Source organism: Egretta garzetta, unplaced genomic scaffold, assembly GCF_000687185.1.
Source record: "Egretta garzetta isolate BGI_Z169 unplaced genomic scaffold, ASM68718v1 scaffold229, whole genome shotgun sequence".
Classification (NCBI taxonomy): domain Eukaryota; kingdom Metazoa; phylum Chordata; class Aves; order Pelecaniformes; family Ardeidae; genus Egretta; species Egretta garzetta.
In genome coordinates this window covers 3,344,082-3,369,886 of record NW_009270000.1, presented here as the reverse complement: position 1 = coordinate 3,369,886, position 25,805 = coordinate 3,344,082, and the positions used below count along the sequence as shown (strand labels likewise).

General features: G+C 42.8%; 1 protein-coding gene across 10 annotated transcripts in view; it reads right to left on the bottom strand.

Moving 5' to 3' along the window:
• Positions 1-6,642: 6,642 nt before the first annotated feature.
• Positions 6,643-25,805, bottom strand: part of TAF4B (TATA-box binding protein associated factor 4b) — an 88,710-nt gene continuing 69,547 nt past the window's right edge. For all 10 annotated transcript variants that reach the window (XM_035903027.1, XM_035903033.1, XM_035903034.1 and 7 more), the window contains 2 exons: positions 18,118-18,237; positions 6,643-6,956 (listed from right to left, as the gene is read on the bottom strand). In XM_035903027.1, the coding sequence (XP_035758920.1) occupies positions 6,789-6,956; positions 18,118-18,237 (288 nt within the window). In that variant the 3' untranslated portion in view covers positions 6,643-6,788. The remainder of the gene's footprint in view (positions 6,957-18,117; positions 18,238-25,805) is intronic.

Sequence of the window (25,805 nt, the reverse complement as noted above, 5' to 3'; positions counted from 1 at the left end):
CCCTCCTGCCACCCGTTGCCCTCGTGCCACCCGTTGCCCTCCTGCCACCCGTTGCCCTCCTGCCACCCATTGCCCTCGTGCCACCCACCCTGCCCAAACCCTACGCTGCTTCAACTTCTCCTACGCGCCCAAGCGCTGCCCAAGGCAGGTGATGGCTCTACAGGGTTTTAAGTCCCTTCTCGAGCAGAAATCTGTGTTTCTAGGGGGGGTGAAACATCACCAGAAGAGGCAGCAGCACCCTGCCCCCGCCTCCCTGCAAGGGCTGGGCTGTGCCTCCCCGGCTTTCTCTTGTGGGGGATACCTGGCCCTGGGGTCAGTTTGGCTTCCCCGCTCCCAGCCATCGTCAGAAACTCAGCTGCGGCTCAGGGCTGCAAAAGGTTCAGCTGAGTATAGAGAAAAAAGCCTGAAAAGGCAGCCGTCTGCCTCGGGGGGGTGGAGGAGCCTCACCTGCATATAGGGAGGTCTGGAAGAGTCGGGTCCCTGCAACGTTTTCTTGACTTGATCAAGACTATAGAGAAAAAAAAAAAGCCTCCTGACTCACTCTCTTCCCAAGACTGCCCTAGCCCAGGGCATTTTCCCTGCCTTGGGAAGTGTTGCAAAATTCCAGCTTGCCCTGGAGGTCTCTTGCACTAATTACTGGATATCCTGGTTTTGTGTAAGGACACAGGCAGAACCTTCCCACAGATTCTTCTTTACAGCATGGGAAAAAAAACTCGAAACACTGATTTCTGTTTCAGCATCCCCAGCAGACTGCTGTGAAGGGCTGATTACCCACTCGAGGGGATCTCTTTCTGGAGCCATCCTCCCCAGCTCTGGGGCATCACTCACCAACAGTCTCTAAGCAGCAGGGAATTTCAAAGGCAAAAACCCAACCTTACTTTTAATATTTGCCCTCTGTACCCGAAGTTTGGGTCACTTTTCATTTTTTTCCCTCTGTAATAAAGAAGGCTAAAGCTTTCAAATTAGAAGCGAAGACTCTGAGAGCTCTGTGAGACGAGGCCTGTTTTGCATTCACACCGCCTGCCGGCCGCGCTGCAAAGGACTAACGAATCGGCCAGCGAAAGGCGGGGTGCAGAAAATCCCAGCCCCGGCCTTGACAAGGGGTAGCGCAACCCCGATCATCACGTCAGCTCCACACAAGGCAGGCGCTCACACGGGCTGCTAAGCCTCCATCCGTGGTTTGGTCCCATCAGTAGAGGAAAACTGCTTTGGCTCGGAGATGTTGGATAGCCCACGCTGTGCCTGCGCAGCTTCTGCTCATTCCAGCCTCTCTCTGTCAGCATCAGGCAGGCCACCCACCCCCGTGGGCAGCACACGTGCCCCCGTCCCGCACCCCACCATGCTTCAGCTCTCTGGCTGGACCGCAGCACTGGGCTGCAGCCAGCAATAATCCTTCTTGTCACTCCTTCAAAGGGACATGAGGTGATTACACAGGGTTTCTCCAGATTTTAGAAAACACGAAGTTAAGAATGAAGACAGTGTTGAACAGGAAGCAATGATTTAAGGATTTCTTCCCAAATAGAAATTACTCCGTAAGTCTGCTTCATTAAATACACAGCCTGCATACACATACCTACCTACTTTGATGGATCTTTTTGTTTTTTCTCAAAAGGCTCTTTTCTGTCATTTCTGTAAAAGAAAGCCTCTGCCAGAATGCACATAAAGGCATCACCAAAGCTCCTGGAGAGAGGAGCGAGCTCTGTCTTCCCTCCTCTGAGTGCCTTCTCCTTTTCCTACCCTCCCTTCTTGAGAAGTCCCGCTGATCAGCTCTTCAAGGCAGTCTTTATTCTCTGCCCAATTTTGCAAAGGTATCAAAGGATTTTAACATATTAAAACTTGCAGCCTCTTGAAGAATTTGTCTCCTTCCTCCCTCTCTCCTTGTTGCTGGAGTTTCACACCTGGGAGCTGTTTTAACTCAGTCCTTATGAGAAGTGGGGTATTTCTTTCAAAAAGTTACTTAGCCATACTTACATACACAGCATACATGTATATTCACACATAATTACTTGGAAAAAAATGCTCCCCCTCCTCCTTTCCAGCTTCTAAGGACAGAAAGAAGAAACACCTTCAAATAACTGTAAATAATAAACCCTGTCACGCTAAATACTTCAAAGTGGAAGTGCAAATATCTCAAGAAGCTTGGGGAACTACACATAATTATGAATTAGCTCTCAAAAACTGATACAGGTGATCTGTCAGATAATCTTTCATTCCAAAGAGATTTAGAAATAATATTCCCAGCGATCTGGTAGAGAGAGTTACTGCTAACCAATGATTGCAGCTCTTCATGGAAAGCCTGCCGGAGCAGGAGCGTGCATGCCAAGCTGCTGAGATGAAGATGACTTTTTTGCTTTGTAGACCTTGTAGAAAATCCTTGACCGAAGTCGGACTTAATGGTAGAAGCCTTGGCCACCAGGAAACACAAACTTCCTGTGAGAATCCGCTCCCTGCACAGAAAGTAGCAGCCTTGGGGCTGACGTGAGCTGACCTGCACCACCACCTCCTTCCACTCTAGAACAGCCACTTAACTTTCAAGTCCAGGACGGAGATCCTTCTTTTCCTCCCTCCTTCCCAGCAAAAACCCTTTCAAAAGCGGGCTGCCTGGAGGCAACCTGTGAACTGTGAAGCAGGGGATTCTGAGAGGAGAGTGGGTAGCGAAGTTAGCAGCTAACGTGCCAGAACAGCTACGGAGAGCAGGCAAGGAGTGACCAGCTCATGCCTACAGTAGAAGAAAGAAGAGGTGGTAGGAACAAGGACTGATGTATGTGGAAGAAAAAGACCTGGTTTCTTGTCTATTCCTTTAAAGTGTTAAAAGCCAAAAGGGGTGCTTGCCTAGCTTACAAAAGGCCCGCACCAAGTGAAACGCTGGCATCGGGGCCTGCAGACAGGTAGCCTTCCTACTAGATGAGGGTAAGGACAAGCCACTGACAGGTGGCAACAAGCCCAGTGCCAAAAGTGGCAAAACAGGGAGGTCCAGTGTGCTATGTTCTTCAGTCTTGGTACTCAGTTTTGCACTCATCAAAGCGAGCAAAGCCTTCATTGCAGATTGCAGTTATCTCCAGAGCTGCAGGCTCCAGCCATGGGACTTTGGATAATGACAGCCGGATCCAGCTCTCAGAGTAAGCATAGACACCATGCGTGCTACGTGCAGAGGGAAGCATATGCAGCACTTGGTGTTAGAAACCCAGCAGCCCTCATCTGAAATGTTGCTGGGAGCAAGCCCATTTCATCAGGTCCAATCACATGGACTGTCTGCCCCTTCAAGACAGCCTCGCTTGCCTTACCCTTCCCTTCTTCACCCCAGTGATTACAAATGAAGAGAAAACCAACAGAGAACAGAGCAGAGATGAACCTGGAGAAGAGCTGATGGCATTTTTTGCCAAGCAGTGCACTCACATAGCAGGACACGGGCGCCTACAAGAGAGTGGGCCTAGCACATCTTGATACAAACAATAGCCTTAAGCTACTCGTGTCAAAGTGTCCAAGAGAGTGCAGTGGCTTTGAGGAATCATCTAGCAAGGTCTCACGGGCCCCCGCTACCTTCCTCATTAAACCTTGAACAAAGCTGCGGGGTGTGTTGGTGCACTCCGACTAGTCTTTCCCTGGGGGAGAAGGGAAAAGCTGGAGTCAAAAGACAGTGCAAAGGGCTGGATTCAGTGGTAGGACTTGAAAATGGCAATAAAGGGAAAAAGCAGCAGCTGGAGGAGAAAGGGTACAGGACCCTTTTCTCACCACGTAATACACAAATCTTGGCATACTATGCTTTTAAGATAGTAACAGTCAGGAGTCAGCAACAACAGCTTTCCCCCCTCCAACTGTATATACTATTTTGTCTAAAGGCAGAATACTCAAGTGGCAGGGATAGTTCCCTGGGCAGTTTGGTGCATCAGAAATAGCCACTAGGCTAGTGGGCCATCTGGACAGCAAGAAGTGCCTGGAGTAAACTTTAGAGCCCTCGGAGCATTGGTGGCACAGACAGCCCAAGCGAGACCACGAGCATGCCGAGAAGCAAGAGAGCATGATGGCAGGGTTTGTCCTTGCGACCTACGAGTGGGCTTTTAGTGTTTGCATGAAGAGCAGTCCACCTTCCCATAAAGGGTAAGGAGATGGAGAGAAAAGGCAGAATATGAACCCATGGTCATCTCTCCTTAACTCCTGATGTGGCTGCGCAAAGTTCAAGTGTCTCCTAAGTGCCACTTTAGAGGATACTTGTTCTTCTCAGAAACAAAGTTGAGCTTAAATGAGAGGCGGGTGGAGGGAAACAAGTACTTTTAGCCTTTGCACCAAGGCTTTGTCTATCCCTGTCTGAGATAAGGCCTAAAGAGCTGCTGAAAAACCTTTCTGAAAATGTCTGCTACTCCTTACAAGATAAAATTTTGGGGTTTGGGGTGTGGTGGGTTGTTTTCTTCTTGGGGGGTGAGGTGGCACACAGGGAGGAACTACTGGCGAAGGAGACAACTTGCTGTGGCAGCAATGAAAGCATGCCATCTGCATCATAGGCAGGCCATAAAAACACTTGAATCACCTGTCATAACCGATAAATAGATATATATAAAGTAAGTTATTTTCTCCAACATCTTTCATTTTAAGCATCACATTGGTTTAAAGAAGACAAAGAGGCAGGCCAACATGCAGATGCTCATCTTTGTTCTCCAACCTGCACTTAATTAATTGTGAGTTGCTTTAAAAATTATTTAGGACAATGCTTCCACTGCACATTGCTGAAGTCTGAGAGGGTTCCTGTGTTTTTACTTCCCAGAATGCGTGCAAAGCACTTGCCTCTGCCCAGCTCTTAAAAAAAAAACCAAACCAAACCAAACCAAACCTCAGCCTCCGTGCTGACTGACTGGGGGAATTCAGGCAAATGAGAGGTTGCTTTTTCTCCCTGCCCACCCCTCCTTCAAATAATTCTTTGCTCTGTCACCTAGTTCTGTTTAAAAACCTTAAAATTTAGATGTTCATCGTCAATACGTCACATGGGGCAACGCTGCCAATTACTGTGATGGGCAGATAGCCGGGGCTCGCTCCCAGAGCCACGCCATTAGTCACGGTGATGACAGCTTCAGATGCTGAATTTCTCACGTTAGGAAACAAAGTTACCAATGTTTTATTTTTAATAAAATAATTGCTTTAATGTAGTATTTAAAATAATTTTAAACATCTGATCAATAAGATACAGTACACAAGTATGGAAAATGCTGCACTTTACATAAAAAGTAAAGCTAAGCATTTAATTATACAAAACAATTTTGCCCGATGCCATCAATATCTTGCAAACTATAGCTTAGTCAAAGTACTGCTTTTCTTTTATATATATATATATGCACTATATATACATATATAAATAATTTACAGCATTCATTTACTAGATTTTTTTACTACTGTTCCAACGCAAAAAACCATAACTGATTCAAAACTTCGTGAATTTGGTAACTATCTGAAGTGGTTCTGAAGGTGGAGGGCATTTGAATCATGGCTTCAGGTTTTGAAGTAGCATGCCAAATAACCGTAGGAAGCTTGTTCCTTTAAAGAAAAAAAAAGTTTAAGCAGGAAGCCATTCAGCGCCTTTCCCACCGGTCCTGGGAAACAGCCATGCTATACAGCACTGTGCCATGGAAGGTAAAATGTTTGGAGGCTGGGGAGAAGGGCGGCCAGGTTTTTTCTTGCCACCACGAAGGCAGTCTTTACCAGCAAGCAGAAAAACTTTGAATCTATTCGAGCAGTCATAATAATCCAGAGTCTTCCTCCTCACTGAATGGAAACCAGGCAACTGTCTAAATACTCTCCATCTGGGAAGTTTCCCTGTTATACCACATTAAGGTATCAAATCAACTATCTAAATGAAGCAGCAAACCCTGTGGTTTCCAAACACTGCTTTTCTCCTTAAGAGAGTCTCCAGCTGCAAAGTTGCAACGAACCTCAAGTTTTCCCTTTTTTGCAGTCAGCACAGGTTACTTTTGTTTATTTCTTTTTACATCTATGCTCAAGTTCAATGCTACTTTTTGTATCTACAGAAAGATAAACTGTTTCTTCTGTTTACCCTTCCTTTTTAGGCTCTTCCATTCCTTATATTCAAGTTTAGTAACTCCAAATTTTCCCCAGACATCAAAGTATGCCCTAACTACACTGGCTGATGTACTTCAATTGCACGAACGACCAATTTGTCCACCTTCCCTCGGTCGCTTTCTCAGAGGAAAGGGCAGTTGAAGTGGGGGTGAGAAAGCACCCCTCATCCCTTTTGCTTGCCACTTTGCTCTCCACAAACGAGCATCCAGTAAGTAATTCTAAACCCAGAAAACTTAAGGAGATGCTGCGTGAGATGGGCAATACATTAGCATGTTGACTGACTGCTGGTTCATGATTAAATACAGTTGCCATGCTATGCAGTGCCTTTAAAGTGTTATTTGCTTCCCTAAGTAAGGTTGGATTAGAAGAAGGCACTACACGTAGAACAGATGTTGCAGACTCTGGAGTACCAAAGCAAGCGACGTACATAAACAAGGGACACATATCAAGCCCTCAGAGCCTGCAAGACAATTAAATGCAAGCAGGCAGTCAGGTGCTTGTGTGTGCAGCTCAGTGTTTTCACTGGTTTACAGACTGGTTTAAGCCAAATATTATTAAAAACCCTACAGGTGCTAGGTTAGGTATTTAATAAAAATGTTTATCTGTAAACAAGAGTTATCCTTACAACGGATCATTTTCCAGAAATTGGAATTCAAGACAGTGCAACAATGCTTCAGTGTTTTCTTTGGCAGTAGACAGCAAGTTGAAATGTAAAATTCAAATCACTTCAGAAGAGCATGGTACAAGGTTAGGGAATGCTTCATCTCCCTCTCTTGTTCCATGCAGAATATCAAGTCCCTGAGACAGACACGGGTTATTCTTGGACAGAGCAGCTGTTTCGTAAGGCTAAAACCTGATGATCCAGGAGCGGTTCCATTGCCTTTCAAATCCTAAATGGGGGAGGGAGAGAGGAGAAAAAAACCCAAACATTAGAATTCCATGTAAATACAAGTTTTTAACCAAACTGGTCACATTATACTGCCTACTTGCATAAAACTAGCCTGCTGGTTTTCAGCTTTACATGTTGAAAACCAGCACTCCAGAAGTCCTTGCACATTAAATACTTTAAAAGACAAAGCAAGCACTTGCCAGCTAATGGTTTATTTCAGTCAAAGCAATGAAAAACACTCTTAGAAGAAAAAAATCTTTTTACAAAACTGTATCATTATAGTAAGATAAATAACTGCTGTTTCACTTCAGTCATATTACATAAACACTTGCACTGAGAAAGGACGAACTAGCTACAAAAGAAGGTGCTACCACAGTTCCTGTGCAGAGCCCCAGGTTGCACTCCCACTTGCAAACACCTGAGCTCCAGATGGCCACATCTCTTCTCGAAGAAAACCATCACTGCGAGTGGGCTCTCGCCTTGAAACACAGCCAGAAGAAACTCTTACCCCGGCCATCACCTGTGAAATGTCCTTTAAGGGAGCAAACACACGCGGTTGGAGCATCCGCACGTTCGGAACACTACCCGAGCCTATCCATCTCAGTCGGCTGCCTCACTTGGTTATGAAAGCACAACTGGTAGGAGATGATGTTTGGTAGTTATACATTCAGGCTACTGGAATGAGCAACCCCCACGCATTCCAAAATGCCCCAAGATTTATTATTAGGGGTGGGGAGGAGGAAGATTACGACAAGCTGCACAATAGACTGGCTACTTATCTTGGAGCCAATCTATGCTACACAGCCAGTCTCTTATCACTACTGGAGGGTTCTTGGTAATGAATGCAATTTGTACAAATACGAGTGCTCAGTCTCTGTAACTTCAGCAAGGCGATGCCTGCCAGCATCAACACCGCTTGGAGATGGTGTTGCTTGGATGCCGTGTTAACTATATCAATTCTTACCCTAACACTCTCCTGCAAGACTTCAGGAAAATTACTTTGCCGGCTTTGCTTAGAGAAATCTGGTTAAAACCCCTATATATTAGAAACAAATACCAGTGCTGGACTATCTACAGCAGTGAACGCTACTGTTGTTAGGGGGGAAGCATTGAAATTTATTAAAAAAATAAAGAGATTCACCAGAGAGCACACACTAACCACAGAAAACCCAAGGCATATTGCAGAAATGGAAGCTGTATTTCTTACTAGCAGCATGCAGGGTATTCAGCACCATTTCATTTGCTTTACAGTCGATACTATTAAACACTATGAAATGCCATCATTTGAAACTTTCAGTTTGTTAAATGGCTTGGAACAAATGCGTGCGTGGGGAAGACTGCTGGCCACATCGCACAGAGAGGGCACTGCTGTCCTGGTAAGACACAAAAGGGTCACAGTTCAAGTTTGTCATATGACAACCCTGAAGGATCCAGGGAAAAGATAGCTCTGCAATGCAGCTGCCAGCACGGGTTGAAAAGGAGGTCAATCCTACAGGATGCAGCAGAAGGCCTGAGGCAATGTTATAAATGAAACAAACCCCAAGGGTTTTCAGTAACCCGGCAGCCATGTCCTTTTATAATTCAAAGAACTTTATGGAGGTGAAAGTATTTTCTCTCTAAATAGTCATTAGACTAGAAGTCTTACCTTTAAAAAGACACCAAACAAAGCCACCTCAATCCCGTTCGCTCCCTTACAAAAAAGGAGGCAGACAGCCCAAACCCCCTTTGGAAGCTGTTGGAGCTGCAAGATGCTACAATAGGGCAGAAGCGCCAAGCTGCCTGTGTTTGAGACAGTTATGGATTTATTTATTCTTAAACTCTTACCCACCATACCCAGGGCAGAGACATAAAGTGATGTTATGCTGTAATACCACATCCAAAGCCAAAGCTTATCCTGGACTCTTGTTTGCTAAGACAGCCAGTTCATACTTCTAAGTTTCACGTAGCATCACACCGGCTTGCCAGAGCCCCTGAGGACAGCATCTCAGGGGCCAGGGACTCTTTGGCTAATTACTGAACACAGCTAAACCAGCAGCCACAACCACATCCAAGTTAAAAGAAAAGGCCTGTCTCTCAAAGTGCACAACGGTTTAAATTAAAGAAGCCAACAGACAGCCTAGGTCATGCCAGTCCAGACTGGGACTGCACTGGGGAACTCACTCTGAACTAAGTTTATACAGGGATGAGCGCTAACTCCCTTTAGCCACTGTCTCCTACAGATGCATTGAAGCACTGGTCTTTCGTGGTTTTGTTTTGACTTTGGACCAAGCAGTGGAGGGGGAGGTACTGCCTGCCTTTTTGTAATAAAACATTTAGAGAACCAAAAGTGAAAACACTTGAAGTTAAGATGCCATCTGTGCATCAAAACGAACCATCACAGGTGCCTCTGTTAACATCCAAGATCTTATTTAAGAAGTGCCCAACTCTTAAGCTCTCCAGTTGACAAAAGGGATGCTTTGTGAGCCTCTTCTGAGGGGAAAAGTGCTGCTTTTCCACCAGGCCACACACAAGTATAAAGATAAGTGACTATAAAATCCATCCCTGTAGAACCAATTCTAGCAAAGGGTACCAGCCTGCACCCCCCCTTCTGCAACATCTAATTATTAGTGCCTTAACAAGAAATTTTTCTTTTTTTTTCATTTTCTCTCTTTTTTTTTTTGTTTAATTGGAACACTCCTATTTCCTCCTATTTCAGGGGTGGCTGAAAGACATCAGCCGTATCCTGAAGTTTCTGCCTTTCGCAGAACCCCCACCACCCTGCTTTCCTTCCCTAAGAGAAACAATGCAGAGACATGCAGCCCAGGAGCAGTAACTACCAGCATAAATACTGGGTATCAGCCTGCGTGCCAACAACCTGGGCATCAACAGCTGACAGACCCTGTTTGTAAGCCAGGTCAGGTACTGCAGCAACGTGAACCTGCTTTAGTAGGAGGGTTGGACTAGATGATCTCCCGAGGTCCTTCCAACCCTTGCGATTCTGTGATGCTCTGTACCACGGGAAACCACCCTTCACAGTACCAAGACCTTAAAACCAGCCCCAGGAGGCCACAACAGCTGCAGTCCTGCTTTTGGCTGAACCTCAGAGGCAAGTCAAATCAGCAACTTTGCCAAAGCAACATGCTGTGGCCCTTTCTTGATCCTCCGAGCCTTTTATATACACCTGACAGACATCGGTGACTCTCACTAATCCCAGCAGCAGAAGCCATGGTGGAGCTCCTGCTGTAGTCCCACGCCTGCTGTGCGGATAGGTTTGGTGAGAGGTTGCTCCCGAAACCCGTTTCAAGATCTCTAGAGCTCTCTCCAGTGGCTGGAGCGAGAATTAAATACTAACTCTCTGAAAAGGCAAGAGTGAAGTCAATACAGAGCCACCACTCAGGACAAGGCTCTTCCTTTGCCCAGACTACCATCACCACCTTATTCCTAGTCTTTAAAGTACCTGGAGCATGTGATCTACAAGCCTGGATCACTGGTACTGACAAGGATATCGAAGTTGCTCAGAGCTAGTCTACAGGCCCCCATACAAAGCTCAGAGGGGTCAGCAGACACCTTTCCTTCCCATGAAGCCCAGGTCAGGCTCAGTGAGCTGTCCCTGGCAGAGTACACTCTCCCTTCTCAAACTCAATGGCTTCACACCAATCGTATTCAAAATTTTAACTCTTGCGGGGACGACGACACTTTAAGGGAGGAAAGTGTTCAGTCAAATGTTAAAAAGTCAAGCCAACAGTTCTCATTTCAATTTCTGTTGTGGCATAAACACAACCCAGTCTCAGAGCCAAGATTCCAAGAGAGCAAACCGTCACTGCAGCTCTGCTGCACGTTACAAAAATACCACACCAGCAGAAGGAAGCAAAGTCACGAGACAGCGTTCAATAACATCTCCAAACACTGAATAATTACAGCTGTGTGCAGCAGAGGCATTGTTGGAAGGTGGCAAAAGCATCCAGAGCAAAAACATCCTGGTTCAACCCCCAGCTCTGTCACCTGTGCTCACAGTGAGGTCTGTGGTACCTAGCGTACCCTGTACATTAGTTTCCCAGCCATAAAACACACAACACGTTCCTGTCTCACAGGAAGAAAAAAAGGGTTAAAAAAGCCATTAATGCACTGTGGAGTGCTCAAACACTTTCCTGGGTCTCCCCCAGCAGCAAGGAGGAAGGAAGAGACCCTGTCAGAACTGTGACAGTTTTGCTTGTACAAATAAATGCATAATTTAGGCCAGAGAAAACAAAGTGAAAGAAGTTGATATTACTTTGGTGACAAGCCAGCTTATTCATGCTGCCTATTCTAACAAGCCACAGTCTGCTAGAAGTACTCCCACATTCACAGTACTAAAATACTACATTACTCAATATATATATATATATATATAAAGATGATTTGGGTTGGTTTTTTTTGGATAAAGTTGGTGGCATTGTGTGGTGGGGTTTTTTTGGTGTGTGGGTTTGTTTTGGTTTTTTTTTTTTAACCTTATAGACCATTAGGGTAGATCAAGCCAACGTCTGAAAGGCTTAGATCTCTATTTCCAGGCTGCTTCTCATGCAGCTGCAAACAAACATGTATATTTATAACATTATCTGTCATCTACAAAGAAGCCTCGTGAAGCTGTCAGATCTAGAGAACGCTATTCAACTATGCATTTTTCCTCAGATTTCATTGCAACATTCCTACAAGTCCTTTCAAATGTAGGCAACAACATGTTTTACATATTGAAACAAATTACTGCGAATGTAATGTCAGTTTATTCACTATTATGCCCAAGATTCATGTACGCATGTCACTTCGTATGGCTACATCAGATGCTTAATCTGTACCTGGAGGTAATGAATACTATACAAATATGTCATGTTAGTTAATAGACAATTATTAAGCTGAAATTTTCTGGCTCTTTGCCACATCATTTTAAGCAATGTATTGTCAGCTAAATTATAAATCTCTTGACCCTTCACATGTCATCAACATTTGTGCATTACCAATATGTTCAGCCTAAAGCTACAGTGCAATTAGTCATTTAAATTGCAGATATCTTTCACACATAAGAAGAATTAAGTTCATCTCTAGCACAGAGAAGGCACGATATAGGGCCAATGAACTGTATTTCTGAAGTGCGTGAATGGCAGTCGAGAATATTTTTGCCTATTTACATGGGAAAAAAATTCACATCAAGTGGATGGCCTAGACTGACAGCAGCCAGGAAATTCAGCGCTGAAATTGAAACTCTCTAGCTGACAGGGCTGAGTTCAGGTCTTGCAGCAGATAAGAAAGATGCCAAAGCCACATTTTATAATTGCAGTAACACTTTTAGCTCCCCTCTTCCCCAAAGGTACGACCACGCTGTAGACTCTTCAGTTGTCCCGACAGCCTGAATAAGAACCAGAAACCGAAATCAAGAGTCTGCATATGTTAAGTCTATGCAAAGTAGAAGAAAGAAAAACCCTCCTGTAGCACTTCAGTCATAAATCTCAAAATGGGCTGGGGGACGGGGTGGCAAAGACAGACAGACACACAGAGAAAGAGAGGGAAACCCCTCAAGTGTAGAAATAGATTTTGCAGCCTGGCTCTCAACACCTACTTACATGCAAGTAGAAGAAGTCCAATTTAAAGTGATTGCTTTTAAATTAATTTTCTGCAGCTTTTTTCTGAAAATACTTGAACAGACTATCATGTACCAATGCCAAGTACCAGCCAGCAGCCTCTCTGCACTCCATGGATACACAGGGAGGGAGCAGCAATTGTCCATTCTCTACAGAGCCAGCGTCTGCATTTAATTCACGTTTAGACATAGTCACATCCTTAACACTAATACTGAAGTTGAATTATGCTAGCGTGTCCTCTCATCAAAGAGCTTATGGCCAGAAAGGCAGCAGTAACTTCTACAGCTTCTAAGGGTGTAAAGCCAGATACCCCTTAACTACCACACACCCCTCCCACAAATGCCAAAAAACCTGAGCGATTTGATTGCCAGAGGAAAAACCAAAACATCTCTCTTCCCCAAACATTTGGAAGAGTTGGGATTTTCTTTCATTCTGTAGAAAAGGACTTGTTGCTTAAAAGCTTAGTTCTTCCCAGGTCAGCCTAAAGAGCATTTCCAGAACTTAAACATGCACCGCACAACAGACTGTGTTTGATCAACATGCATACCGACATTCTAAGCTGTAAAGCAAGAAGGGTAAGTTTAAGTTCTGCTAACAGTGATCAGATGTGGCAGAGACCTGGCCCTAAAAGAAAAGACAACAAGCTTGTTTTCCCCACCCACGATCGATGCGAAAAATGGAGCAATGACCAGTGTGGTAAAGGAGACATTTCTCCCATTTCTTCTTGCCAAACTTCTTCCCAGAAGGAGAATAATAAGCTTATTTGTGGATTGCTGTATTACAAGATGTGCATCACCCTGGAAGTATCACATTATTTTAAGCATGTTGGCCAGAGCTGGGAGTTTGATGGACAGTAAGTACTTGAATGGCTCTGCACTGACCACAGATTATCAGCGGCATAATTTATTTCTGTAGCAGCTACTTGCAATAGCCTCAGTTTCCACAGCAGAGTCGGACTACGGGCAAGGCAAGACAGACACTTACTAACAGAGCAGCCAGTCTTGGCAGTGGACAGAACAGCCACAAGCAGTATCTGGAAAGAGGAAATTTCCTTTGCTGTTGGATCAGGCAAAAAGAATGAAAAGATTCGCCGCTGAGTCAGTCAATGTGACCAACGTGGAAGGAGACAAGTGAAGAACACACCACCAACAGCATGTGGGGGCAAGAGAGACCGCATCACTTCTAAGTAGTTACTGTGTTATCATTGAGCCAGAAAATGGATGAGAAGCAAGCAGCCTCCCCCAAAAAATTACACAGAAATGCAGGCATCCAACGAAGTTTTCCTGTATCAAGTAGAAGAATGGTCCAACCACAGCCTTCAGAAGCTGACCCTAAGCGTGACAGCCAGTCTCCAAACTCTACTTTCAAAAACACATGTAGACTTTTTTCCCCTCCCTGCTGCATGCTACCACACAAATATACAGCTCTCAGTTCAAGGCCAAAGACAACCTTGGGCCCAGGACACCTTTGGATAGAAGGAAAGAAAGTTTAAGGATTCAGAACTGCAGCCTGTTTCCTCACAGAAAAAAGTTTTAAATATCTGCAAGGGTTTTCAAACTTCTAAAACTCCAGTTACAGTGAGAATTAGACAAAGCTGTTTCCAAATAGCTTTATCATCAGAAAAGCAGTAAAATTTAATCCAAAATAATCCTCGACTATTTCTCAGCACTGAAAATATTATGGGGCATGTTACCAACCAATAAAAACTATGAAACACAACACAGAATTGGGAAAATAAGTCTGTGGCTTCAAGTTTACTTTTTTCTAACTTGTTTTAGAAGTGTTCTCCCTTCTCAAGATGAGTTATTTTTCAGTTCTTCCCACCCTTTATTTCATTACTGTTCACCACATGCCCCCAAACTGGGGGAGAAGAGGTGGGTAACAAATACACAAACCCCAAACCACATATGAATCAAATCCAAAGGCCTCTACCCCTCATTGTATCCAAAAGTGTCCAGAGGGAGATGAAGATATTACCACCTCTGGAATACAAGTAGCACCAATTAACACATTTTCACAATAGAGGGATTTTCTTACCAGGGCTTTCTCAAATTACTCTTTCTGAACAATACCATTCAAATGTTAAATTTGCAGTGAAGAGAACATGCAAAACTACCCAAACAAGTGTTTCCAACAAGAAAGGAAAAGAATTCCCATTATACTGATGCTTTTTTCTTTTCTTTTTTTTTTTTTTAAATTAGGCCTAGAGCATTAGCTTTATTATTTTTTTTTTATTCCATGATCATCATGGATTTGCCCCTACTGCTATTTCAAGTTTAGCATCACATAAGCAATAATCATGGCAAGATACAGTTTACCCTTTTTATATTGCTTTTAGGTCCAAATTAGTTGACAGATGCTCCTCTGGGCAAGAACATCTTTCTTCTTTATTTGTTACCCCCCACACTATGAGGTGACAGGGCTGCTGGTAAGCAGGCTTCTAGCTGTAAAGCACATGCTCGTGCCACCACATGTTCTAGTTCCCAGATTAAAATAATCCATAATAGAGCTCCTTAAAAGACCAATTAAAGAAAGCAGAATTTCAGAGCACAAGATAGGGTGAATGTGCAGGAATCAGGCATTCAGCTATCCCAGGAAAAAGACTTTCCAGAAGAGGTGCAAAGCCAGGTGGCAGGGTGAGGAGAGACAGATACCTAGGGCTGAAGAACCATCCCAATTAAGCACAGATGCTCGTTTGTGGAGAAAGGAAACACGGTATGCTAACAAAACTCTGTTCTTAGCCCTTCACACCTACTGCAACAGAAGGTAGCAGATCCGTACCAAGCCAGTCTGCTGAGCTGCACTCTTCCAGTACCCATTACATTTTGATACTGCATAAAGAAAGGCAAATACGTAACAGGTTTGCTTACAGTTTTGCTTTTTTAATACATACTGTAGCTGATTATTTTTCCCTGTCTCCCCAAATACCTTAGGGCTTCAGTTTACATCAATAATGGCTTGAAACAATTCCTTTCCTTTAATTACTGCAGTAGGCAACGATAAAAAGAAGCTGCACGGAGTCAACTTTGCTCTAACATGGACATAAGAGATACAAACATTGTAGAAAGAACATTGTCCAAGGAAAGTTGAAGTCTCACTCAAACTTAAAGCAGTTAGCATCAGTGATTTGATTCAATACTTTCAAAGGATCATTCATATTCAGGAATAACTTCTTCACCATACATGTCTACTAAGATACTAGGCTTTTAAAAAAAAAAAGGTCAGAGGAGTATTATGCACAGATTTACTCCTTGCCATTGCATAGTCAGGACGTTCTGACATTTAAGATTACTTGAGAGCAAAGCTGTCTGTATTTGCAATTTGAAATGAGAAAGTACATCCTGCCTGTTTAAATTATTCTCAGACAGGTTGCCCAAAAAGATGATTTTAAAGATGCCCAAATGTGTATCAGCCTAAGGCCATATTGTACTCGCTTTCAGTTTCAAAGACCTCCTTTCATCTCTGAAGAATGGAATGTTGTTTACTGCTCAGGATGTTTTGCCATGTTATCATGAATGTATTACAAATGTTCTGCTTCTTGAACTAGAGAGTGTTTGTCAAAACCATTCTTTATTCTACATGAGAAGTCTTAAGCCTTTTATAAATCCTCCTTAGATATACTGGGACGCTTAAACGTCTAAGACTAAACATCCTTCTCAAGTTTGCTATCCTGCATAATTTCACAAAAAAGAAAAAAAAGGCCCACAGAGAATTGCTTTCTGGTAGCTCGAAACCTAAGTACCCGGCACTGGAATGCAAGATTGCATGCGAGAAACAAAAGTAGTTTCACTGGCAGAATTACTTTCACCTACTGCCCTTACAGCTCAGTCTAGCAAGGCAACCTGTATGAAAAGCATCTTAAAAAGCAGCAGGTAAATTTGTGACAATGAAATGCTATCAAGGTTTACGGTCAGTTTTAGACATGTTATGCCCACGTTCTTCTAAACTGGCAATGTAAATAATGGATCACCACCTTTCAATAGCAGCACTGTTATCTGTCTCACTTTGACACAATCTTATGAAGCTTTTAATAAAGCAGACACACCACAGACGATGAGAAATAGCCGAAAAGTACCTAAGAGGCAGACTTGTTAAACATTCAGAAACAAATCCGGCAATAATTACAGAAAACCACTACGAAGAACAGGAATGGTTACTCGATAGAAGCTTGGGGGAACAGGAGAAAAGGATGGGGAAAACTGTTCTTGTGCTAGACGCATTTTTTTCAAGTTTTTCCAGTGGTATTATAAAAAAAAAAAATAACTATTCCTTCAGCTTCATGTGAAAGTATAAAAAAAAAAAAAACAACTATTCCTTCAGCTTCATGTGAAAGTGTATTAAAAAACTTCAAAGAAGTGAAGAATAGCTGCTCAAAAGCTGGGAACAAAGCAGCTCCTTTAGGTACAGATTCCTTCACTTGCGGTAAACAGGGAGTGTTCAAGGAGCTAATTGTGTCTTCACCTCAGATCCAAGAAACAAAGCTACCTCACTCCCCCTTAGAGAGGTCTCTTGTCACAGTCCAGGCTGAGGGAAAACCTACAAGACAGATGCCACCACTGTCTCAGTTACACTGCAAATAACTGAGCTTTATACGAGGTCCTTCCAGACTCCAGTATGCAAAAGCACCAGACTATTTTCAATCCTAGCATCTATTTAAACTTCCTCAGCCACAAGAATGAAAAAGGCTTCAGGTTTATCAGAAAGGACAACTTCTTCCACACAAGAGTTACTTCCCAGGCTTCTGTTCCCCATGTCACAAGCCAACCAAGCCATTCACTTGAGCAACGTCGAGGCTTCATGAGGAAGAGGGGCAAAACTGGCAACAACACTCAAATGACAGGCCGCAACACATTTCTACCGTCTCCAGCCAAGTTGATGATCCCTAACAGAAGTAGGCCGTCAGTCTCTTTGGGAAGAACTTCTGCAGCCCTGTAAGCTTCCCAGGTCCCGGAAACAGTAAATCTCCAGCACAACATTAAGAAATTTGTTCAGACCAAGATTTGTTAAAAGCACCTTCAAGGCACTTTTAAAATGCAGCATGAGCCAGAAAAGGTGATCTGGCTCACTGCAGGAACTGAATGGTCTAGCTTTACTTATTTATTTATTGCTTTTTGGGGGAATCTAGCCAAGGCGAACTCACAGTGTATTTGAAGAGTCCCTAGTGCATTGTGCATGGAAAAAACTCCACAGCCAAATATGAAAGCAAGGGCTGTTTCAAAAGCCATCCAAACCAGCCATCTTGAGTTCAGCTGAGGAGCTACGACAACTAGCTGCTGTGGAAGACCACCAGAGCTTCACTACCCTCCACAGCAGATGTAAGTTTCTATGAGCCACCATTTTGTTCAGTCCTTTACACACAGTGCTCTTATCTGCAGTTCTTCCTGTAACACACAATTAAACATCCCCAGCAAATTTACCAGGAACAATCCTTTCAAGTATCTAACAAACAGACTGGTTTTCTGACAGCACATAACCAGCCATTTTGTTTAAGAGAATTCTCACTTCTTCCTACAGGGAAGGATAAAAACAATTCAGTACGAAGATACAACAACATGCAAGGCATCTCCGTACCTCCAGCCCAGATCCAGCATTTGATGAATCCAGTGGTCTTTTCTTCCTTGGTCCAATGGCTGCCAAAGCTGTGAGGTTGGCTTCTCTTTGTTGCATTTGTGCTAACTCCAATTGCTGCATCTAATTTAAAAAGAAAACATCTACATTAATTACCATATACAGTATCCTAAAGGTCTTGTTGTCTTTATGGCACCTTCAGACACCTCTGCAGTCCCCCCAGTGTATTTCACAGCGTCTTTTCCTGTCTTTCTGGACGTTTTTGACAGATTACAATACTGAGTCACACTTAGAGCCTTGAAATGCTAACAGCCCTATAGACAGCACTATATAAGTAACACTTTTGATGGAGACCACATTGTGGTATCACCGCAGCCTTAGCATGAGCCTTGCTGCTGGTTCCTCAGCTTGTCAGCTTTGCCATTTCTGATTAACAGAAAATATTGATCAGAATTAGTTTATGAAGCCAGATTAGTATTAAAAGTTAAAGTTGCTGAGTTCTGTGAACTAGGCATAATCTTAATTCAAAAATCTCAAATCATGTCTGCACAAGCAAGACACTTAATTTCTTCACGCTATATTACCTGAACCCAGCACTCAGTATTGCCATTGCCATTCTGAAACATCTTATTATCCAACTGAACAGGATGCTGTCAGTTCACTGACGTTCCTTCTTTTCCCAGTGCATATTTGAATCTTCAGGCATATCTGAAGCAAGTTAGAGATACACTGCATATATTAGCTTTCACTCACCTCCAAAAACCATTCAGCGCAAAGAAATCCTTAGAAAGAACCTCTGCCTGGGTTAAATAAACTTGGGATGGCAGAGAAACCCATAGTCGAGAGGATTAAACCAAGAAGTTCTATCTCTGCATTTCAAGGTGCATACTACTTCATTCTATTCATAACTATAGATGCCAGCTGCTCTGGACATCAACCCAGTCAAATCTGCTGACAGACTTACTAGCTTGGACTGGCCACCTTGCTAGTGCAGCCACGCTGCCTCCAGATCTGCCAGCTGTCCAGCTTGGAGCATGGGTGGAGGGGAGTGCTCTCGCTTTCTCTTTGTAGAGAAGGAAGCTTTTCTATTTACTCAGGTTGAGTTTGTCCTTAAACACAAACCTTTAGGTTTGATGCTAACCCTTAAATGTTCTTACATACAACTAGAACAGCTCCTTAGTCCACGCTCTCCCCACTCTCAGGACTTACACAATCTGTTTGGATGGGAATTCTCTACATTCATGCATGTCCATGTCTTTAAAGAAAGTACAGCCATATCATGATAGCAAAGCATCCAACGCTCCTCCCTTCCCTCAACCCCACAAATCATAAAAAAAAATTAATTGGAATTCCTCGTTTAATAAGTACAGAAATTTTACTTTCTAAGCTTGCAACACACTATGTTTTCATTTGCTTTTCAGTTCTCAGAGATCCCACTTGGAGAAGAGAAATTAATCTGGTTAAGAACCAAGCTTGTAGCACCTACACAGCATTACTCCCCCACTTGCTACTACTTAAGAAAGAATCCACAATAAAAAAGAAAAAAATACCATGGGGTTTGGTGCAGGGGCAGGCTTTTTTTTGTTGTTGAGAGTTTGGTTTTTTGTTTGGGCTGTTTTTTGGGGTTTGTTTTTTTTGGGTTGGGTGGGGGGGTTTTTTTGGCATGTCGGTTATTTTACTTCAGATTGGTAGACTTGTTCTTACTTTAGTGATGCTGGCAGCTTCACATCAAGTATAGCAGCCAGCTAGGCTATTTAAAGAGAAACAGTATTTCAGTGCAAGATTCCTAAAAGGATATCCTGCCCTGTAGGACTCTATACACATGCTCAAGATTTTTCAACAGATATCAGGGAATGCAAGGCTTTGACATACATATGTTGAGAGCAGTTGGGTTTTTTTGGGGTGGGTTTTTGTTTGTTTTGGGTTTTTTTTTTTTTGAATGAGACAAATGATTCAGTTATGAAAATAGCACCATTTGCAAATCACCTTTGATTACACTATGTAGGCTTTTCCTTACAGAAATGAAGTAGTAATTCTTCAATGCTAGATACCACCATTCAGTTACCACACATACTATTCTTGCTTTTGCATGCAGTGTAAACATTTATAACTGTATTTATCAGAATTACTTCAGTTCTGAACAGTTTTTTTTTGTTTGTCATTTTCAAAGTATATAGTATTGCTTTCAAGAATGTTTTAGAGACTGGAAGGTTTTATGTCCCTTCAACTTGAAAATTACAGTTCTGCAATTGTCTGACGTTACGTCCAGCTGGCCTACTTGCATAAGATGTTTAAGATAAACTTGCCTTTAATCTCAGTCTTAAATATGTATGTTTATACTCAGGAACACATTGCAACCAATCAGGAATGGGGGGAAAAAAGACTAAATCTGAAAAAGTAACTTGAAACTTCACAAACTCTGTGAAACACTGAGGCTTAGAAACTATTCTTACGTGACGTCTTCATCACCCCCTGGATTAACTGGGAGCAATAAAACGCTGAGATTCTTTGGCAGAGGTACGTGCTGACTTCCAGCCCCAGCTGCCCAGGCCTCCAAAACCTGGAGCCACCCCCACTTACAGGCAGCTACAGAGCATGACCGCAGAAGTACACCTTCCCGCTAGCAATGCAGGTCAGTCGTCTCGGTGGTCGCACATACACCACAGTCTTCTTGCCATGAGAAGAGGCATTACAACGTGCCATGCACACAGCAACCCCTCTGGGGGCACATTAAATTCCAAAAGGCTCCGGTGGCAAAGAAAACCAGAAGGGGAAAGATGATTTGCTTTACTTTTAAGAACCATTAGACTTAAAATGAAAAGGACTTTTAAAACCCTTGAACTTAAAACAAAACAAAAGCCTTTATTAGCCTAACCTTGTGCTCCCATCCCTGGGAGTCATTAGAAAACGTATACCCCCCAATCCTCCCCCAACCCTGCAAAACACGTACAGATCAGCTTCACTGCAATTCCACTGTCAGAAATGGGTGGCTGCTGAACATTTGGTCACTGGCTTGAAGCTGCACTGAAATAAGCCCCCCCCTCCTTTTTACAGCTGATGTTGATGGGCAGCCATGGTGAAGATGGAGGACAAGAGGCAGAGCTATGAATTAAATACTGAGGGGGCTTTGGGTTGGCATCAGCACAGGGTGGAGGGGACTGGGTGGGTAGCACCTGGGCACCATCACCATTTAGCCTCTGCAATTCAAGCTGACAAAGCATGCTGTCGACACGGGTGCCCTGCAGGAGCAAGCACTGCTGCTGGATGGCAGTGCTGGCAGAAAACCCATCAATACAAAGGACAGGATGACACTTGGTGGACGGTATGAAAAAGATGCGTTTTCTAGGAACAGAATTGATGCATCTTTGGTTATGCAGTTCCCAAGACAACGCCAGAAACGCATGTCATGACCATCATCTACTCTCCTCAATACATCTTCCACCTCGTAACCAGTCAAAGGATTTTTCAAATCAGGCAGAATCTCACCAGGGTTTTGAAGCAAAAGAAAGAAAGAAATCATAGTCTTGTTGCATTCTAGACATCTCGGGGATTTTTCTGAGAACATAATTAAGACAAATGAATTTAAACGCTCAATCTCCATAATGGACTCAACAGATCCCCATTAAGCGATATGGGCAGGCATCCAAATTACCCTGCTGAAGCCAGCAAAACCATCTCTTCATCAAGTTTTGTTCCATTAAAAAGTGTGAGATTAAATGTCCAAACATTGTGTGAGCAGTTAAAAGCACAGGATAAGGAGAAGACAGGCAGATAACATCAAGGGATACCCGAGGATACTGGCTGACTAACTACTGCTGGATTTTCCTAAACAAGATTAGGAAAGAGCAAGAGGCAACTATGTTGAGTCAAATCTTTCTTTAACAGTTAGTTTTGTAGCGCACAAGTTAGGGCAGAAAGATCACTGCAGCAAGTGCAAGACAGCAAAAGTAGTATATACAGTTTATTAAAATCTAACACAGAGAAGCTGCATCTAGTATTGTTTCTCTTCTAGGGGACGTTTTTACTAATATTGGTGCCTCTGACTAAAATAGGATACAAATAGGAACTGTCATACCCAGGTTTGCATCTTGAAAACAGAAGGGTTTTTTCCCTTGAAGACAGAAGTGTGTAACAAGAGCCAGGGGAACCCGCACCATACATCGGACCCACAAACTAGCAGGTTTCCCCTCAACCTGACCTACACTTCATCTGCTGAAAGATGCTGCTGTTCCACCACGACACAGGAGTCCAACACATGTTCTGCTCAAAATTCATTCCTCAAGAAGGGCATTGAGAGGGGACAGTCTCCAGGCAAGAGGCAAATGAATGTTCATGTTCCTTCTCCCCCTTTTCCGATTTTTACATCACTAAGAATTGCAGTACAGAGAGTTCTAAAAACCTGTGTATAAAGATCAAATTGCTATGAAAACGTCTCAGAACTTGTAAAATAGTCTTTGTTGCTGCTGGCCTTTTTAATAATAAAAATAGGGTTTAAAGTCTGGTCTTGCAGCAAGCAGGAATCTCTAGGGTGACACAATAACCATTTTAGTTAATCTGACCTGCAGCACAAATCAAGAGGTAAGGTATGTTTTAAAGTCCTCCCTTATAGTGAAATGGCATTTGCAGCATGGCTGTAATCACACAAAATGAAAGGTTTTAAAATTGACCTCTCTGTTCTTCACTCAATCCTCTACGGAGAGAAGCATTTCCTTTCACTGCTCACAGAAATTCTCTCTCACTTATGTCTCATACTCCATGTTTCAGAAAATACGCAAAATCTATTTTTACTACTACACCAATGACATTTTGGTGGCATTTTAATACTAAAAATTAAATTTCAAATTGCATACAAAGACAAGAAGTACTTTGGCTATGAGAGGCTGAGGCGTTTTTTTAAAGCAATACTACAGGCTGGTTTAAAACCCTTTCGGTTACAAAGTACACGATATGCAGTTGTTAGCACTATCAGAGCTCCAATAATTCAAGTTACGCAAGTCTCCCAACATTTTCCCTAAACACTGCGAGGAAGAACCCCTTAAAACACGACCGAAGAAAGGAAAAAGTACACCCTACTACAAATAAAGCCAGCTAATTCACACCAGCTAATCCATGCTGTGTACAGCAGCAAGTAGCTGTATTATCAAAGGGGGGAAACGGAAGGGCTACCTAGCTGAATACACATTCACCTTTAAAAAGGAGTGATGAAACCCACCATGTCTGGTCACAAAGTACCAAACAAACAGGGTATTTGGTAGAAGCTTTCACACAAGACAAAGCACATGAAACTTTTACTGTCTAGAGCTGCAAGAATGGTTTTACCAGAGAAGATTTCTCTAAAGGTCAAGACAAGAAATTAAGCATCTGTTTTAGCCAGGGCTCACAGAGCAGTAACAGGTCTGAGGTTAAAAAAAAGCCCAACCGGTGGCACTTGTCCAGCACGATGCTGGCAGATGACATGCATCTCAAGAAATTCATATCACTGCTCACTCTGCAGGAGCTTCAATATGTAAAGTACTAGGAAAGAAATGAAGAGCGATTTCTTTTCTCCACTTCTCAGATTTAAGTGCAAGGAACTTATGCTTAGGAAAAAAAACGAAAAAAACCAAAATAGTCTTGGCAATGCAGTAACAAATAAATACAGCCGTATGGATGTAAATGAGCTCAGAAGAAATGCTGGTAAGACAGATGGGGAGGCCGAACACCACACTTCTGGACTTGGTTATAATTAATATAAGGGAAAGACTAAAAAGCGTATGTACAAGACACTGGGTTTAACATAAAGAAGCAAGCAGGGATGTCTCCACATATGACATTGTAGGCTGACAGAGTATAGGACAGATTAAATAAATATTTAAAGTAACAGAAGAACTGGCAGGAAAGGAAACCAGGGGAGGCTGAAGACAAGTTAATGTATGCCTAAGGGTTATGTGTGCTATCCAGCAATAAGTACATCAGGAGTAATAAAAGCACTAAAGTAGATGAACAAGAATTTGTGTAAGACTTGCAGGGGGAAAAAAGCAAAGAATATAAGCATATGAAAGAGGCAGAAGCCCCCAATTCTTTCAGCTTCCACAATAAGGAAATTAAACAATAAATTAATTAATATTAAAATTCAAATTAATTCAAAGCAACTGTGACCAAATGTCAACATTTACTTTTTTTTCTAGCTTGCATCAGTGAAAAAGGAACTTGAGAACCTACATGGGTCTTTACTATTGCTCTTTACTGTATGTTTTTGAAGAACTAAATATCGAGGTACCTTTTTAAGTGGGGCCACTTATCCCACTGAACTGACTTCTTTCTAGCCATTCTTTTTTCTGACCATCTTTTTCAAAGCTTCACTGGGTTTCATTGTGTCCTCCATTTAATGCTTTGAAAGTTTTCTACTGCTCCCAGTCGCTTCTCCCTTCATTGTCTTTAGAAAAAAAGAACTCCAATTTTTTTTGCATTCCCTTTAAGCATTTTAAGGAACTTGTGACGAAAATGAAAAATAAACCTTAAAAATCTGTTTTCAATCCCAAGCCTCTCACACTGGTTGTCATAAAGCTCAATGAGCATTACTGCCTCCAGCCTCTACCTTTTCTATACAAAATTTTCTGCCCTACAGGTTGAATGCGGCTGAATAGCAGACTTCTCATATGGGGGACATTCTCTGAGGAAAACTGACATTTGAAGGCTGCATATTTAAACATTTATCATCCTCTCCTCTTGCCTATAATGCAATTTCTCTTCTTGCAATTGCTTCCTTTCAAACTGTTTTAATTAGCCATACAATTAGTTTCCACTGACTTTTCCCTCTGTTGTAATTTAGATTTAACAGCAGAAAGGCAGAATAGCATGTGCTGGTTTGATATGCAGTCCTAGCTTATAATAGGGCCGTATGTAATACTGGAGGTTTCTTTCAGGTTAATATTCTACATACACACTTCAGTGGCAGAACAGCCCCTACCATGGCTGCGTCACCCAAGACCAGGTGCCTTGTCCACCTAGAACTAAACGGTGCAATAAGATGTTTTGGAGAAAACCAGAATTTTTTTCTGGGATAGCCACGAAGTAATCTACCCATAGGAAAAAAGAAATCCTTCAGTTGATATTTGACATTCCCATATATATAATTAACTAGGTTCCCACAGAATTTAAGAAAAAAATCCAGGGTGCAGTGACTTCTTGACTTCTAATCTTGCCCATTCTTGTTAAGAATTTCCCATCTGGAGTGTGTATTCCCTTTTACAAGGTTTTTTTTATTTTGTTTAACAAGTATTGATGCATCTCTGTGTATTCTAAAATGCCCGGAGCGTGCTTTCCCCTGTACAGTCTCATCAGCTTGCCTTACTTGGAGGCCCAGAAAAGTTCCCGTGTGTCTAGCACCCAGCATCAAGCTCTCTTTATGTGTGTTTTCAGACACAGCCCAGGCTACTTTTGTTGCAAGGCCAAGAGAAGGCTACAGCACACCACACCAAAGCAATATATTCTGTAGTTTTTGCTTCAGGTGCTATCACACATGAGAAGACTGCTCAATGACTGTCAGCAGACCTGCATTATCGCAGTGTGTCCAGCCAGCCCTTGCAAGACATCACTTTAAAGCCAATCACAGTTCTCCCAAACGCATGACATCTTGAATGATTTTCAGCTGCTGTAACACAGTGTATTCATTCACTCACTCTTGAGGTCTCAAAGCTAGAGAACATTTA